The sequence below is a fragment of the Passer domesticus genome, chromosome 9 (assembly GCF_036417665.1).
Source record: "Passer domesticus isolate bPasDom1 chromosome 9, bPasDom1.hap1, whole genome shotgun sequence".
Lineage (NCBI taxonomy): Eukaryota > Metazoa > Chordata > Aves > Passeriformes > Passeridae > Passer > Passer domesticus.
Window position 1 is genome coordinate 1,271,741 of NC_087482.1, and position 17,679 is coordinate 1,289,419.

At 50.2% G+C, this 17,679-nt stretch overlaps 2 protein-coding genes across 3 annotated transcripts in view; one reads left to right on the forward strand and one right to left on the reverse strand.

Annotated features, from left to right (window-relative positions):
- The window catches only part of LOC135308305 (uncharacterized), a 624,983-nt gene that overhangs the window by 366,071 nt on the left and 241,233 nt on the right, over positions 1-17,679 (reverse strand). The gene's annotated exons all lie outside the window — the stretch shown is intronic.
- On the forward strand, positions 3,008-17,077 carry LOC135307005 (uncharacterized). 2 transcript variants are annotated; one of them, XM_064431695.1, is made up of 11 exons: positions 3,008-3,227; positions 4,235-4,281; positions 6,842-7,056; positions 7,901-8,061; positions 8,496-8,542; positions 10,341-10,552; positions 12,071-12,231; positions 12,666-12,712; positions 14,301-14,389; positions 15,343-15,490; positions 16,562-17,077. In XM_064431695.1, exons 3-11 carry the CDS (start codon positions 6,892-6,894, stop codon positions 16,858-16,860), a joined length of 1,329 nt encoding a protein of 442 aa, XP_064287765.1. In that variant the 5' UTR covers positions 3,008-3,227; positions 4,235-4,281; positions 6,842-6,891; the 3' UTR covers positions 16,861-17,077. The 2 variants fall into 2 exon arrangements, with proteins under 2 accessions (XP_064287765.1, XP_064287766.1); XM_064431696.1 differs by lacking the exon at positions 3,008-3,227 and having other exon boundaries at positions 3,385-4,281; positions 16,583-17,077.

Genomic DNA, 17,679 nt, shown 5'->3' on the forward strand with positions numbered 1-17,679 from the left:
ATATGTATTAGCCTCATTAACACCAATATAAATGTATGTGCCTATCAATAAAGTTTTGAGATTTGCTGATCACTCATATTGAGTGCTGCATTTCTTCCGCCGATTACCACAGAAGGTGACACCCCACCCCACCCTCCCCGCCCCTCCAACTCCCGCTTGCAGGGTAGGCAATGGCCCATTCCTGTGTTCAAATAAAGAGATGGATTTGTGTCCTAGTTTGAAAGCAAAACCAGTGTGAGGCTCTCTTGTTTAAACTGCGACCCTTTGGACAAGGACACAAGGCTTGACTCCATTTTCATCAGAAGGCTGATTTATTATGTTATATATTATACTAAAATACTACATTACAACTATACTAAAAGGACAGAGAGAAGGAGATCAGAAGGCTACCAAGACAAGAATAGAATAGGAATCAATAACAAAAACCTGTGACTGCTCACAGCCTTGGCACAGGTGGCTGTGATTGGTCACTGATTGAAAACAATCTACATGAACTAATGGAAGATGCACCCATGGCATTCCACAGCAGCAGATAGCCATTGTTTACATTTCTTTCCTGAGGCCCTCAGCTCCTCAGGACAGGAAAAGTCCCAGCAGAGGCTTTTTCCCTAAATTATCATGGCAACATCTCACCCTTTTAAATTATTAAATTAAATAGAAAAAGAAATGTTTGCAATTTCTTCTACTAGGGCTTTGTAGAAGAGAGAACAACACCTCTTGAGGTTGATCTGTTGCCAATCAAAATCTCAATCATTTGCTGATGTGGAATGGTCAGGGAAATTCTTCACCTGTAGAACATTCAGGGAAATTCTTCACTTATCAAACATCTAATTATATCATATCACTAAAACAATCTTAAAAAATAAGAAAATGCAAAAACTCATGCAAGGAAAGTTCATTGTTTCAAGTCCAAGCAGCTGAATTTCAGGACAGAGTCCATGGACTGAAGATGTTCTTTTTTGACATCTCTGGAAGTCCCCTTTGGTCCTGAAACAGGCTTGCAGAATTCTGAAACAAAGAACTGCTAAAGAAAACAAGAATTAGCAAACAATTCATTGACAGCCATGAAACAATTCAGAGAAAATTTCTGGAATGCCCTGGCCACAGCCCTTCATTGAACCGCTTGGGCTGAGGCTAATTTTTGACTTTTCAATGCTTTTGAGCTGCTAGCTCTTTCCACTTTTCTTTATTTTTTTTTTTTTTTTTTCATTAGAAGAAGAGTAGTAGCAGCAGCAGAGTGTCTCTAGGACCCTTGGGTGGCTCTGGTCCTGGTGGGCGGACCAGAGAACTCAGACTTGGCTCACAGAATGGTGGCCTAGGTTCTTGTGGGGAAAGCAAAGTTTTTGAACTCAGCACTGGACGGGGCGATGGCCCCGGCCCAGGGAAATGAGTTAAACGGCTTAGAACTAGCTTGTGAGGCGGGCTCTGCACGCTCAGAACTTGGTAGGACTATGCTGCTAGTGTTTTGAGAGTAGAAATGACGAAATGTTTTTTTTTTAGAAGCACTGGTGCACACTGGCAGCTGGAGAAGAGAAGTTTTCTCAGGAATTGTTATTTTAGATTTGAGGGTTTCTTGTCTCCAGAGCAAGCGAGCAGTGCTTGCTTTGCTCTGTGTCTCTTGTTTTTGTAAGGTAAATGTTATTTTTTCTGCTTTTTGCTTTTTGGCACTACTTTTATCTCTACTGGGTTGGGAACTAGAGGTAGATGTTACAGGAGCCAACTCCCCCACGCCGCTGGGGCGCTCGGGGGAAGGCAGGCACTTTAACTTCTAGGGAGAAGCTCTCGACTATACGCAAAGTGATTTAAAAACTATATTGATTTTGAACACAGCCAGCCGAACTGCTCCTGCAGTCAGCTGGAGGGTTATGCTTTTTTTACGGAAGGACAGGCTTTTCGCAGGGTTTGATGTGAATGATGGAGTTTCGGAAACCTGCGGGACAACTGGGGTGGGTGGTGCAGGCAGCACGGGCGCTGGTGTCGACTCTTGAGGCGGTCTCGTGGGCTCAGCACTATTCTCAGCAAGCTCTTGCACTGCAATTGGATCGGCAGGGAGCGGCGGGACAGGCGGGGGCGGCGGGCTCGGAGCGGGGTCGGCCCGCGCAGGCGCCGCCTGCACCGTTGCGAATTCAGTTGCCGGCTGGGATGCAGAGAAAGAAGACACGGAGGCAGCTCCTGCAGCTCCCGGGAGCAGCAGCACAGCCGGGGAATCACTGTTGTTGATCGCGCTGCCTGGCAACACGGGCGGATCGGCGGGAGGCGGTTCCGGGTGCCGCGGCGCAGGCGCAGTCATCAGAGCCGGCGGAGCTGGCCCGGGCGGCTGCGGGGCCGCGGGCGGAGCCGGCTGAGGCGGAGCCGCGGGGTCCGGCGCCTCCCGCGGGGCTGGCTGAGGCGGAGCCGCGGGGTCCGGCGCCTCCCGCGGGGCTGGCTGAGGCGGAGCCGCGGGGTCCGGCGCCTCCCGCGGGGCCGGCTGAGGCGGAGCCGCGGGGTCCGGCGCCTCCCGCGGGGCTGGCTGAGGCGGAGCCGCGGGGTCCGGCGCTTCCCGCGGGGCTGGCTGAGGCGGAGCCGCGGGGTCCGGCGCCTCCCGCGGGGCTGGCTGAGGCGGAGCCGCGGGGTCCGGCGCCTCCCGCGGGGCTGGCTGAGGCGGAGCCGGATCCGCTCCCTCCCGGGGTGGGGGAAGCGGAGAATTCCGCGGCGAAGCGGGCGGGGCCGGCCCGGAAAGCGGCGGGTTCGGTTTTTCATCCCCCCCAAGAGAAGGAGCGGGGGGGAAGGTAGATCTGTTTGCTCCAAGGGAGCGGAGAAAAACTTTTGCTCAGCTGTGGGCAGTGCGGGGGGAATGCAAACTCGCGGTTCGTCTTCTTTGAGAGGCTTCTCTCGTGCCGAAGCTGGCGGGGACAGAACGCGACTGCGCTCCCGAGCCATGATGTCCCCTGCAGCCCGTCCCCATTTCAAGATAATGCCATAAATCAGTACGTGCCCTGCATGCATCATTGGGGATGAAACACGCTGGACTATTGTCCACCTAAAAAGAGCGTCCATGAACTCCCAAAAACCTAAATCAAGGGAGTCTACGACATTTGTAATAAATCTATGAAATTTTGCCCATCTGAAGAACTCATAACACCGTCTCTCCAACATACATTGAGGAATTCTGTCCCTGCGTCCCCATCTGCACCAGTGTTTAATAACTTTCTCCTCTGACGCAGTAAACGGAACCTGAGCTTCCGAAGGTACATTTTTCCAACTTTCCTCCCACCTTTTGCGAATGGCAGGATCTTCAGGAAGGGAAAAAATAACAGTACCTTTAGACAGTGTCCTTGTGGATCCAGCTGTGCAGCTCTGCTGCTCTGCGGTCTCTGGACACAATCTCCAGGAAAGTCCAACAGGTTCTCCTGTTTGCCTTGGCTGTGAACTCTGCCCATCTTCAGGGTCTCGTTTCTTCAGCTCCAGGCTAGATTCCATGGTCACTCTTGGGGTGACCATCAGTTTCACATGTCCAGGGGTCACCAATTCTTGCTTTGACTGCAACCCCTGGTGCGAGAACACGAGGCTTGACTCCACTTCCATCAGAAGGCTGATTTATTATGATATATATTATACTAAAATGCTACATTACAACTATACTAAAAGAACAGAGAGAGAAAGATCAGAAGGCTACAAAGACAAGAATAGAACAGGAATCAATAACAAAAATCCTGTGACTGCGCAGAGCCTTGACACAGGTGGCTGTGATTGGTCACTGATTGAAAACAATCCACATGAACCAATGGAAGATTCACCTTTGGCACTCCACAGCAGCAGATAGTTATTCTTTACATTTCTTTCCTGAGGCCCTCAGCTCCTCAGGACAGGAAAAATCCTAGCAGAGGCTTTTTCACTAAAAATCCTGGCAACACCACATTTTGCCCATCTATGGTGATCCAGCAGAATGTCAAACTCAAGAGCAATGCCCCAAGAGCAGAGGTGGTGCTGGGGAAGAGGAGGCAGGGCTTCAAAGTGTCTCAGGATGGGTCCCCAGCTGGACTTGGCTGTTATTTCAGCCACAGCTTGGCCAGCTCTGTGTGATTCCAGCAACTGAAAGCTTAAGGACAATGACTCATCTTTGGGATTATGTTTTGCAATTCCTCCTTCATCACAGGGACCATGCTTAGAAGGTTTGCCCCCTTGCATGGTACGTCCATTCCCTCCCTTCTCTTTCTAGCTCCTCATATGTTCCTTTGTCCTCCATTTTCTCCAGGCCAAGACCCAGCACCAGAAGCCAAGAGAAGAGCCCGGAGTGTGCAGGTAGGCACAGGGCTCTAGTGTACTGTTCACCTCAGTCTTCCCATCCCCTGTGGTGGTTTGGCACAGTCAGCTGTCCCATGTATTTAGGTGAACTTTTCTGTATTCCACATTTTGTCCGAAAGTGGCCTTTCTAGTCTTCACACTGAGTTGACATTTGGAAATCTTGGTTAACACCCATTCATTTAAAGGTATCTTTAAATGTATTTCAATTTCCTAATGGGCTCAGTGGACTCTCCCAGAGCCCAGTCCCTAGGAGTGTTCTCTGGTGGTGCAGTGAAAATTCCTCCAGTGTTAATTTTTGAGTGGAAGGAGCTGGAGGGGTACCTTGGGCTCTTGGATAAGCTGGGCAGGAAACGGATACATTCCTCTCCATCCTGCACATCCCTTTTATCTCCTTGCAGCCTTTCTAGTGCCAAATGGGGAATGGAAAAATAAGCCAATTAGCATTGAAATGAGAAATGTTTCCACTCCTTCCGACTGCCCTTGAGGGAGAAAACCATTCCTTGGGGTAGTTTCTGATCTGAATCCTTTGAGAGTTGAAGGAGATTCCTGTATATTGCCTGGTTTTGCACTGTAAGGAATAGGGAAACCTCCTATGATGGAAAGTCCTTTTGAATTTTCCAGTGAAGGAGAAGGAGACTTCCAAATGGCTGCAGCCTAGGCAGGGTGTGAGTTTGTCATCCTCTGACAGCACAAGCCCAAAGCCACCTGTGGCAAGTTCCCAATGACAAATCTCTTCCCCGGCTGTCTCTGCCTGTGTCAGTGCTGCAGGCTGAGGCTGGGAGAGGAGATGCCTCCTGCCTTGTCCCTGTCCCTGCCTTGCCTGATCCCTGACAAGTGGAATTGTGCCAGACAAAATGCAGTCTCTGGCACCTCTGGGTCATCCACTGCTTTCAAGCTGTAAGCTTCAATGACACTGTTGTAGTTCCTTTGGCATCTCTGGTTGTGTAATGATAGGAGAGATGAGACTTGGAGAAGTAATTCTGCCGATGCAGAAAAAGGGATCAGATCCCCTGGTCCCTTTGCTCAGGGTTAGTTCTGCCAAATGCTGGGTATGGCCCCTTTGGAATGACTCCTTCATTGCTGGAATGCATCTGCAATACTTAATGCAGCAAGGGAGTAGTATCACTCATCAATGTCGTTGCCAATTTTGCTGTATGAATTCTGGACTAGGAATGAACCATCTCATTAATCCATCACTGTCTCTCTTTTGTTACTGACCGGGATGTTTTATAGCAGGAAAGAAATCCAGTTTTAAGAGAGCGGTATTCCTCACTAGTGGCCTGTATACCACATGGTTTTATTCTTGGTGAAACTATGTAAAAACTTAGTTCTCTTACTTCCAGCAGTTCAGTTGGAGAATATATCAGAATGACCTGCCCTGTACTATTTCCACTGAGAAAAATTTGAATTGATAGTATTAGCCAAGATCAGAAATGTTTTGAGGCAGATCATGTTTATGTAGGTTTTGGGTTTTATGATGGTAGTTTGTTGACTGCATGAAAGAAATCAGGAAGAAAAACCCATGGAGCAATGAAGCACAGCAAAAGTGGCAATTTCCAATTGAATGGCCAGTTTACGCCCTGCAAATGCAGACTCCTTGAGTACTGGGGACATGTAACCTGGATTGCAAAGCTTCTTCCAACATGAGGTGCCATTGTTCATGTGCCAGCACTTCCTCTGTTGTGAAGAGAAAGAAAAGCAATGAAGCAACAAAACCCACCCTGGAACTGAGTGGGAGTTACTGAAACAAAGGCCATGAACACTAACTTGGAAAGCAATTACTTCTGAGTTGTAATTTTCAAATTCTGTTGACCACTGTGGGTTGCCCACAGTTTAGAAGGAAAGGGATTTCAAAGTAGTGGATGGGTAATGAACAACACATAAGCAAAGTTGTAGAAGCTTTCTCTCCTGGTTTGCCAGCTCCATACATTTCAAAGGAATTCTAGTGATGGTAGTTGCATGAAAAGAAAAAGCAGAGAGATCTTCTGAATAATGAAAACACCCCTTGCATGCCTCACCCATTAGATGGATTGATTGTAAAGGTGGGAATTCACCGAACTCACTTCTTCCCTTGTGAGCGTGGCTCAGCCTCACACAGAGGTGAGGTGGGAGCTGGGCCGCTCTCTGTTGGGAGGAAGGGTCTTGTGGCAGCCCAGAGAGGCTGTGCACATTGGCAGGGAACAGCTGTGCCCTGCATGTGCCCCTGCAATGAGCTGTGCTGCTGGCAGTGCCCCGTGGAGCTGTAGAGCTGCTCAGCTGTGGGGCAGGGAGAGCAGCAGCAGGGTGCATGTGCAGCTGAGCCATGGCTGGAGAGCACAGGGCTCTGGGCTCCCTGCTGTCCCAGGGCAGCCCAGAGGCCAGGCTGTTCCTGTGGCAGCTCTGTGGAAGTGGGGCAGGGTTTTCCCCCTGGTCTGCTTCAAGCTGCTGGTGGCAGGAGCATGTTTCCCTGTGCAGCTATTTAGAAGCTTCCAAGGAATCTGTCCCATGAAATACGGAGCTTCAGATGATTTAGATTTACTTTGTGGACTCTCTTATATTTTATGTCTCCACTTTGCAGCTCTGACTGGCTATCCTCTTGCCAAGAGGTTTTCCCTGGCAAGTCCCTCGATGCTCCTTCCCTCCAAGCCGTTGCCTCCCATCCAGAGGAGCTCTCCTTCTGCCACGCCAAGCAAGATGTGCAGCGGAGAACAGGAGACTGGGAATGCTGGCAACGGCTGGGATGAGGAGAGTAGAAAAAGCCAGGAGCTCAGAGCAGAGGGAAAAGGAAGACAGGTAAGGAGACCAAGCTAAGTCCTTTGTGCTAAATTTTCATATCATGTGCTGTCAGCAGAGCTCTGAGACCTCTTCCCTGACAGGAACTGACCCTTTCACTGAATTTTGAACAGGTCCTGGCTTGGCTCTTTGGCTGGGCCAGAAATGATGGGATACTAAGCATGGGTGTGCATCTGCCCCTGCTGCCTCCACCCCCATTCCTGGCCATGGCATGGGGGCTCTGGAGCAAGTTGGGCAGGCAGAGACCTTGCAGAGAGCAGCAGGGCAGGGAGCTCTGCTGAACTCCCTAAATGGCAGTGAGGCTGAGATGATGGATGTGTGGGAGCTGGAGAGCAGCGAGCATCCCGAGAGCTCAGCAGCAGCATCTGGGCTCCAAGGCTGCTGGGGAAGTGTAGGAGGGAAGGGCAGCAGCAGAACGAATGAGGGACTTGAGACAAGCAGGTTTGGACATGCTGCAGAATGGCTTTGTGGGGATTTGGCTGGAGATCAGCACTGGCTGTGAGACACGTTAGGGGCAGGGAGAGAACAGTGATCTAAACCCACTGCCATGGCATCCAAAAGGCCAGGGGAGGCAGTGGCACCCCAGAACACCTTGATGTCAAACATGTGGATGCCAGCTGGGAATGTAGTCGCATTTCCAGGGAAGTGAGAAGGTGGGGAGAGCTCAGAAATGTAGGACATGGTCTCTCCCAGTTCCCTTTGCATTCCCAATCCACAGCCAAGCTGCTGCATCAGTTTGACTTTTCCTACCAGGTCCCAGTTAAGAGCATTGATAAAATTCTTGAGGCATCAAAGGGGGCAAGTGTGGATGATTGATCTGAGCACTGTGTTCTACTCTTTCCAGACCTCCTTGCTGTGCTCCACTGGCGGGGAAATGAAGAAGAGACAATTGGGAAAATCTTTGATCCCCCGTCTGCGCAAGCCAGGAATTCCCCCTGTGGGCAGTGCTGCTGGGTCTGTGCACAGCTCTCCAAAGATGGAATTGCAGGAGTCCCAGGAGATGAGGTAAGCCAAGGTGTCTGCTGCTCCAGTGTGCTCTTCACCTCACTCTTCCCATCTCCTGTGGTGATTTGGCACAGTCTCCCATGTATTTAGGCAAACCTCTGAATATTCCGCATTTTGCCCATCCAATGTCAAACCCAAGAGCAACGCCCCAAGAGCAGAGGTGGTGCTGGGGAAGAGGAGGCAGGGCTTCAAAGTGTCTCAGGATGGGTCCCCTGCTGGACTTGGCTGTTATTTCAGCCAGAGCTTGCCCAGTTCTGTGTGATTCCAGCAACTGAAAGCTTAAGGACAATAAATCATATTTAGGTTTATGTGTTACAATTCCTCCTTCATCACAGTGACCATGCTAAGAAGGTTTGCCTCCTTGCATGGTACACCCATTCTCTCCCTTCTCCTTCTAGCTCCTCATATGTTCTTTTGTCCTCCATTTTCTCCAGCGCAAGACCCAGCAGCAGAAGCCAAGAGAAGACCCCAGAGTATGCAGGTATGTACAGGGATGTCTGTCCGAAAGTGGCCTTTCTAGTCTTGACACGGAAGTGACATTTGGAAAGCTTGGTTAAGCCCATTTATGTAAAGATATCTTTACATTTATTTCAATTTCCTAATGGGCTCAGTGGACTCTCCCAGAGCCCAGTCCCTGGGAGTGTTCTCTGGTGGTGCAGTGAAAACTCCTCCAGTGTTAATTGTTGATTGACAGGAGCTGAAGGGGTACCTTGGGCTCCTGGATGTGCTGTGCAGGAAGAGGAAACATTCCTCTCCTTCTTGCTCATGCCTTTTATCTCCCTGCAGCCTTTCTAGTTCCAAACTCAGAATGGAAAAATAAGCCAATTAGCATGAAATGAGAAATGTTCCCACTCCTTCCGACTGCCCTTGAAGGAGAAAATCATTCCTTGGGGTAATTTCTGATCTGAACCCTGTGAGATTTGCCAGAGATTCATGGATATTGCCTAATTTTGCATTGGGAGGAATAGGAATATCTTCTACGATGAAAGTCCTTTTGAATTTTCCAGTGAAGGAGAAGGAGACTTCCAAATGGCTGCAGCCTGGGCAGAGTGTGAGTTTGTCATCCTCTGACAGCACAAGCCCAAAGCCACCTGTGGGAGGTTCCCAATGACAAATCTCTTCCCCGGCTGTCTCTGCCTGTGTCAGTGCTGCAGGCTGAGGCTGGGAGAGGAGATGCCTCCTGCCTTGTCCCTGTCCCTGGCTTGCCTGATCCCTGACAAGTGGAATTGTGCCAGACAAAATGCAGTCTCTGGAGCCTCTGGGTCATCCACTGCTTTCAAGGTGTAAGCTTCAATGACACTGTTGTAGTTCCTTTGGCATCTCTGGTTGTGTAATGATAGGAGAGATGAGACTTGGAGAAGTAATTCTGCTGATGCAGAAAGAGGGATCAGATCCCCTGGTCCCTTTGCTCAGGGTTCTGCCAAATCCTGGGTATGGCCCTATTTGGAATGACTCCTTCATTGCTGGAATGCATCTGCAATGCTGAATGCAGCACTAGACCAGTATTGCTCCATAAGCAGGGGGATAGTTTGTCTGGATTAATTCTGGATTGGAAATTACTTAAGTCGTTGAATGATTCCTGTCTCTCTTTTGTTACTGACCAGAGCATTGTTCAGGCTGAAAGGCCCCAGTTTTAAGAGAAGTGTTTGTTTTGTATTGCTTGGCTGCCTTTTTATTTTACCCTTTGTGAAACAATGTAAAAAATTAGTTCTCTTACTTCTAAGAGCTTGCATGCCTAACCCATTAGATGGATTGATTGTAAAGGTGGGAGTTCACCGAACTCACTTGTTCCCTTGTGAGCGTGGCTCAGCCTCACACAGAGGTGAGGTGGGAGCTGGGCCGCTCTCTGTTGGGAGGAAGGGTCTTGTGGCAGCCCAGAGAGGCTGTGCACATTGGCAGGGAACAGCTGTGCCCTGCATGTGGCCCTGCAATGAGCTGTGCTGCTGGCAGTGCCCCGTGGAGCTGTAGGGCTGCTCAGCTGTGGGGCAGGGAGAGCAGCAGCAGGGTGCATGTGCAGCTGAGCCATGGCTGGAGAGCACAGGGCTCTGGGCTCCCTGCTGTCCCAGGGCAGCCCAGAGGCCAGGCTGTTCCTGTGGCAGCTCTGTGGAAGTGGGGCAGGGTTTTCCCTCTGGTCTTCTTCAAGCTGCTGGTGGCAGGAGCATGTTTCCCTGTGCAGCTATTTAGAAGCTTCCAAGGAATCTGTCCCATGAAATACGGAGCTTCAGATGCTTCATCTTTGCACTGGGGGCTCTGTTACATTTTGTGTCTCCACTTTGCAGATCTGACTGGCTACACTCCTGCCACGAATCTTCCTGAGACACGTCCCGCTTCACTCCTTCCCTTCAAGCCCTTGCCTCCCATCCAAGAGAGCTCTTCCATCAAGCTGAGCAAGATGTATGATGGGGAGGAAGGGAAAGGGAAAAGTAGCACTGACAACGAAGATGTCAGAAGAAACAACGCGGAGCAGAGTTCAGAGGGAAAAGGACATAAGGTAAGGAGACCAAGCTAAGTCCTGGATGGTAGATTTTCATTTTATGTGCTGTAGGCAGAGCATGGAGGCCTTTTCCTGTGCTGTGAGCCCAGGGAAGCAGCTGAGCTAAGGAAGACCTCAGCTGGACACTGCGCTTCAGGCTGTCTTTGCCATGGGTGTGTAGGGCAGACATCATGTCCTCAGCATGTATCAATAGCAGGAGAGGTCTTTGAATGGTTTCTGGGCTGTGTTGTAGTTCCTCGTCTGTCTTATGGCTGAGAAAACACCAACAAGCAGTCAGAGCAGCTAAAGCTGTGCAATCTGGGAAAGCAATCCTTCCCCATTGAGTAATCTACAGGTATCTATGATGCACCTGTATGTTTTGCTGATGTTTTCTGTCAGCTGTGTCTGCTTTGGATGGAAAAAGATGATTGCTGGAACCTGCAAAGTCAGGTTGTCTCAGCTTGTGAGTGGTACAGCCATCCCCCCTGCACAGCAATCTCTGATGCTATTTCCAGAGTTCATCAGATTCTGGGCAGCTGTGTGCTCTGGCATGGCTTTGTCCATAGGGAAGGGATGGCCTGTGGCCATCGGGAAAGCAGCCCGGATCCCAGGCACACAATTTTCTTTGCACCAGGGCCAGGACGTGCAGTTGTTCTGGGTTTGCTGTGGGGTGCAGGAGGAGACAGATGAACAACAGTTTTGGTTGACAGAATGTCCAATCAAAGGCTTGGGCACTTGATTTCAGCCTTGCAGAGAAAGGGCTCAGTGTATACAGGAACTGACCCTTTCAGTGAACTTTGAACAGGTCCTGGCTTGGCTCTCTAGCGGGGCCAGAAATGATGGGATACTAAGCATGGGTGTGCATCTGCCCCTGCTGCCTCCTCCCCCATTCCTGGCCATGGCATGGGGGCCCTGGAGCAAGTTGGGCAGGCAGAGACCTTGCAGAGAGCAGCAGGGCAGGGAGCTCTGTTGAACTTCCTGAATGGCAGTGAGGCTGAGATGATGGATGTGGGGGAGCTGGAGAGCAGCGAGCATCCCGAGAGCTCAGCAGCAGCATCTGGGCTCCAAGGCTGCTGGGGAAGTGTAGGAGGGAAGGGCAGCAGCAGAACGAATGAGGGACTTGAGACAAGCAGGTTTGGACATGCTGCAGAATGGCTTTGTGGGGATTTGGCTGGAGATCAGCACTGGCTGTGAGACACGTTAGGGGCAGGGAGAGAACAGTGATCTAAACCCACTGCCATGGCATCCAAAAGGCCAGGGGAGGCAGTGGCACCCCAGAACACCTTGATGTCAAACATGTGGATGCCAGCTGGGAATGTAGTCGCATTTCCAGGGAAGTGAGAAGGTGGGGAGAGCTCAGAAATGTGGGACATGGTCTCTCCCAGTTCCCTTTGCATTCCCCATCCTGTGCCAAGCTGCTGCATCAGTTTGACTTTTCCTACCAGGTCCCAGTTAAGAGCATTGATAAAATTCTTGAGGCATCAAAGGGGGCAAGTGTGGATGATTGATCTGAGCACTGTGTTCTACTCTTTCCAGACCTCCTTGCTGTGCTCCACTGGCGGGGAAATGAAGAAGAGACAATTGGGAAAATCTTTAATCCCCCGTCTACGCAAGGCAGGAATTCCCCCTGTGGGCAGTGCTGCTGGGTCTGTGCACAGCTCTCCAAAGATGGAATTGCAGGAGTCCCAGGAGATGAGGTAAGCCAAGGTGTCTGCTGCTCCAGTGTGCTCTTCACCTCACTCTTCCCATCTCCTGTGGTGATTTGGCACAGTCTCCCATGTATTTAGGCAAACCTCTGAATATTCCGCATTTTGCCCATCCAATGTCAAACCCAAGAGCAACGCCCCAAGAGCAGAGGTGGTGCTGGGGAAGAGGAGGCAGGGCTTCAAAGTGTCTCAGGATGGGTCCCCTGCTGGACTTGGCTGTTATTTCAGCCAGAGCTTGCCCAGTTCTGTGTGATTCCAGCAACTGAAAGCTTAAGGACAATGAATCATATTTGGGTTTATGTGTTGCAATTCTTCCTTCATCACAGTGACCATGCTAAGAAGGTTTGCCTCCTTGCATGGTACACCCATTTCCTCCCGTCTCCTTCTAGCTCCTCATATGTTTTTTTGTCTTCCATTTTCTTCAGGGCAAGACCCAGCAGCAGAAGCCAAGAGAAGACCCCGGAGCATGCAGGTGGGTACAGGGCATGTCTGTCCTAAAATGATCATTGGGATCTTGACTCAGAGGTGACACTTGGAAAGCTTGGATAAAACACATTCATTTAAAGATATCTTTAAATTAATTTCATTTTCTTGATGGGCTCAGTGGACTCTCCCAGAGCCCAATGACTGGGAGTGTTCTCTGGTGGTGAGTGAAATTCCTCCAGTATGAAATGCTGAGTGGCAAGAGCTGGAGGGGTAGCTTGGCTCCTGGATGTGCTGTTCAGGAAAAGGAAACATTCCTCTCCTTCTTGCTCATGCCTTTTATCTCCCTGCAGCCTTTCTTGTGTCAAAATTAGAGTAGAAAATGAAGGAATTTAGTATGAAATGAGAAATGTTTCCACTCCTTCCTCCTGCTTTTGAAGGAGTAAACCATTCCTTGAGGTAGTTTCTGGTCTGAACCCTTTGAGATTTGATGGAGATTCATGGATTTTTGGTCTGCACTTGGTTATTCGTGGTTTTGCACTGTAAGGAATAGGGATACCTCCTATGATGGAAAGTCCTTTTGAATTTTCCAGTGAAGGAGAAGGAGACTTCCAAATGGCTGCAGCCTAGGCAGGGTGTGAGTTTGTCATCCTCTGACAGCACAAGCCCAAAGCCACCTGTGGCAGGTTCCCAATGACAAATCTCTTCCCCGGCTGTCTCTGCCTGTGTCGGTGCTGCAGGCTGATGCTGGGAGAGGAGGTGCCTCCTGCCTTGTCCCTGTCCCTGCCTTGCCTGATCCCTGACAAGTGGAATTGTGCTAGGCAAAATGCAGTCTCTGGCGCCTCTGGGTCATCCACTGCTTTCAAGGTGTAAGCTTCAATGACACTGTTGTAGTTCCTTTGGCATCTCTGGTTGTGTAATGATAGGAGAGATGAGACTTGGAGAAGTAATTCTGCTGATGCAGAAAAAGGGATCAGATCCCCTGGTCCCTTTGCTCAGGGTTTGTTCTGCCACATCCTGAGTATGGCACCTTTGGAATAACTCCTTAATTGTGTATATGCAACTGCAATGCTTACTGCAGCTAGGGAGAGGTAGTCCTCAGTAAGTAAATGACATTTTTTCTGGATTAATTCTGGACTATAAATCACTTCTGTCATTCATCCTTTCCGGTCTTTCTTTTGTTACTGACCCAATCATTTAGCAGGGTGATAGAATCCAGTTTCAAGACAGGTATACCTCTCATAGTGCTTGACTGCTACATGATTTTATCCTCTGTGAAACCATGTGAAGAATTAGTTCTTCTAGTTCTACCAGCTCTGTTGGGGAGTGTTTCACAATGACCGGCCATCAGCTATTTCTATTAAGGACATTTTGAATTGTCAATATCAGTCAAGATCAAAATTATTTTGAGATAGGTCATGTTTATTTGGGTTTGGATGTCTCTGCTGAAAAGAAAGCAGAGAATAAACCCCTGGAACAAGGAAGGAGAGCAAAAGTGGAACTTTTGGATGAGCACTTTGTTCCCTGCAAATACAGGATTGCAGAATGCTGGGCACATCTAATGAGGAAAGCAAAGCTTCTTTTGCTTCCAACACATGGTGCCAGAGATTTACAGGAACCTTTGCTTCCATTCCCAGGCCTCTCACTGAGTCAGGCCAAGGAGACAGATCATCCCAGCAGTCCTGGTCTTAGGAGTGACAAGGAGCGGAGGGACAGCTTTGGAAAGGTAAGGGATAAGAACAGGGATGAGCAGACTTCCTTTCCAGTGGCTGTTTAGTGCTTGGCCCAAAATGCCACTGAAAATCATAATCTTCCACTCCTTGGGGGATGGGGATTCTCTTGGGAATGTATTTGACAGCTACAGAGCAATTGCTTGGCTATTTCCAGTAGTGCCAAGGTGACTGGTTTGGAGATGGTGCTAAGGTCACGCCAGAAGCATTCTGTATGTGCAAAGGCTGGTTTAGAGAAGTTCTGAATGGCAGATCATGCTAGACATCAGTGAATGTGGGAGAAGTGCATCCTTGGATGCAGAGAAGCAAAGACTCTGATGTTGAGTGTAAGCAAGGCTGCAAACTAAAATGGGAGAGTTTGCTTTTTCCTGGTTACCTTTGTGGCTGTATCTCACAGCCCTCTCATTCTCAAGTTTTCTGCTCATTAACATCAGCATTTGTGCAACTTGTTTTCACAAGACTCCTCCTTTTGGTCTGCTGGCCTCAGAGACCAAGTCCTTCAGAGCTGAGTCCTTCAGAAGCCAGGAAGTGAGAAACAGCTGCAATTCCTGGCCATGAGTGTTAAGCAACAGCTAATTACCCCTCCTTGCTGGATATTGCGCATGGTTTTCGTTCTTCTGCCATGGCCTGTAGGAACTGCACTGCCTGCTCACTGTCATGTGAGCTCTTCATCTGTCTTGGAGCACTCCTATGACTTTCATGCTTCAAGCAGGGCTTCCTGACATAGGTTGCAGTTGCAGCAGTGTGAGGTTGTGGCAGTGAAGTGCTCCACCTCACTGTGTGTAATTGCCAAGGCGAGCATGGGAGACATTCCTCTGAAACTATTGGAATGGATATGGAGCTGCATGGAAGACTGTGGCACTCTGTGGACTCTGTGCTCCTGATGAGGTGTTGTGTCTGCTTGGTGTGTCTCTGCTTACAGTCTGTGATGTGTTTCCATTGCACCTAGACCCGCGCTGAATTGTGCAGGTTGGCTAAAGAGAACTTAGAGCAGAAGAAAATGGAGATTTTGATGGAAGAGATGAAGAGGAGACAAAATGAGAAATCATTGCAGCTTCCTCCAGAGACATTTGAGCCTGGAGATGCAGCTGAAGCAAGTAAGTGGTGGCTACACTTGTAGTGGTCCTTTTTGACCACTTGCTTGCCCTTTGCACAATGTTGCAATCAGACTGGGGGGGCTGTTCTGCTTGCATCTGAGTAAGAAGCTTGCATTAGGATTTAATTCTGTTTCCCAAAGAAAAATAGAGAGACATGAAGTGTCTTGCCCATGGCCTCATTGAGTCAGTAACAGAATATTAGCTTCCCACCTCCACTTGTAAAGTCTTTCAGAGTAGAAAATTCTGTCTTGCAAAGTACACTGGGGCTTCAGACTCTCTCCTGGAGAGCAGCCTCCAGGGAAGGTGAGGCCAAAAGGATGCTTTTCAACCAGGCTGCAACCTGGAAGGAACTAAATTCCATTCCTTCTGATGAAAACACCAGAGATCCTTCTCCTGCCGCTCCCTGCTGAGGAGCTGGCGCTGTAGAGCTGTGCTGAAGCCCCAGGCAGTGCTTGTGTTTTCGTCCCAGGAGCAAGCAGCGTTCCCAACTGAATCCTGGCTGAGGGGCTCAGCCTGCAGGGCCGTGAGCGCTGCCCGAGGGCGGCAGCGGGGCCCTCAGGGGCAGCACTCAGCCCGAGGGCATCACACCAGGCTATCTGCACTTTGGTAACTTCCCTGCCTGCCTCTGGAACAGGAGAACAAAAGCAAAGCAATACTGGGTTTTCTTTGTTTCTTAGGAGAAGCGTCACTGCAGTTTGCTTTTAAACTAGAAGAGGGCAGATTTACATTAGATATTAAGGAGAATTTTTTTTTAAATGAAGGGGATGAAAAGCTGGCAGGATTTGCCAAGGGAAGCTGTTGTTGGTCTATCCTTGAAGGTGTTCAAGGCCAGTTTACGTAGGGCTCTGAGAAACCTGATCTAGACAACGTCCCTGCTCACAGGGGTTGGACTAGATGGTGGTTAAAGGTGCCTTCCAGCCCAAACTCCTCTGGGATTCTGTGATCACTGTCCCATGTTAGTGTGCCATTGTTATACTTGTAGTTCTTTGGGACAACAAAGAATGTTACCCAGCTCTAGCAACTTCTCTGGCCTTTTCCATCATCACCCCGTCCAGCACTCTCCACTTACAGGCTCCTCTTTGGTGCCTGCAGGCTTCAGCCTACCACCTATCAATGGCACAGCTCCCAGTGTACAGAGAAAAGACCCTGGTAGCGCCATGAAGAAAACGGTCGTGAGAAAGCAGGACACGGTGCCCTTACAGCCCAGTACGCCCACCCTCCATGGAGATGGCAGCTTCCCACGCAGCTCCTCGGGTAAGCCTGCTCCATGGCAGCATTTTCCTGCAGGGGTTTGTCCTTGCAAAAGGAGCACAAACTGCCTCCTGCCTCAGCCAGCACAGCCGGGATCTTGGGTTCATAGTGTGTCCTGAGAATGAACAGCAAATCTACTTTGGAGTTACTCCAGCTTGGTAGTCTAGAATATTTGAAGTCAATGGAAACAGAGGCACTGTCAGGTGTGAAGGGTCAGGTGTGGCTGTTCCCTGGTTGTTGCTCCCTGGGGATTGAGCTGGGCCCAGCAGGGCTGGGTTCTTCAGGCTTGGCTTGGTGCTGTCACGAGGCAGCTGCAGGTCTCTCCTCAGGGACTTGCCGAGAGCCCCTGTCCTCAGGGCTGTGGGAAATCAGGGTGCTGAGACAAGAGGGGCACCTGAGGGGTTCCCTCCTGGGCTGGCCAGTCCTGCTGTTGGCACTGCCTGGCAGGGAGTGGGAGCTCTGCGGCCTCAGGAACCTGCCACTGGCCGTGGCACCTGTGGCACTTGGAGCTGGGGCTGTGGGGCAATTGTCAGGTTTAGCCTGGAGCTGTGCTCAGCTGGGGAGGCTGAGAGAAAGCAGAGAGCCTCAGAATTCAGAGAGCAGGGAAGTCTCTGTCCCAGTGGCAGTGTGTGCCACAGGGAACCCTGGCTGGGAGATGGGCTGCAGGCCGCTCCATGGCGGGTGCCTTGCCCGGGCCTGCAGCGCCCATGGCCGACCCTGTCCTTGCAGTGACCTCACAGACAGCCACTGGTGCCCAGCGCCGAGAGGAGCCGCTCCGTGGGCACAGGCAGAAGGACAGAGCCTTTTTGGACCCACAGCAGGCCTTGCAGGAGGCACTGTCCTTGCTGGGCAGTGATGACTGGTAAGAAAGGCCCCATCACTCTGTGTCCCTCTTGGCATTAAGGTCGGTCAGAAGCAAGTCTTGCTGGTGCCTCTGA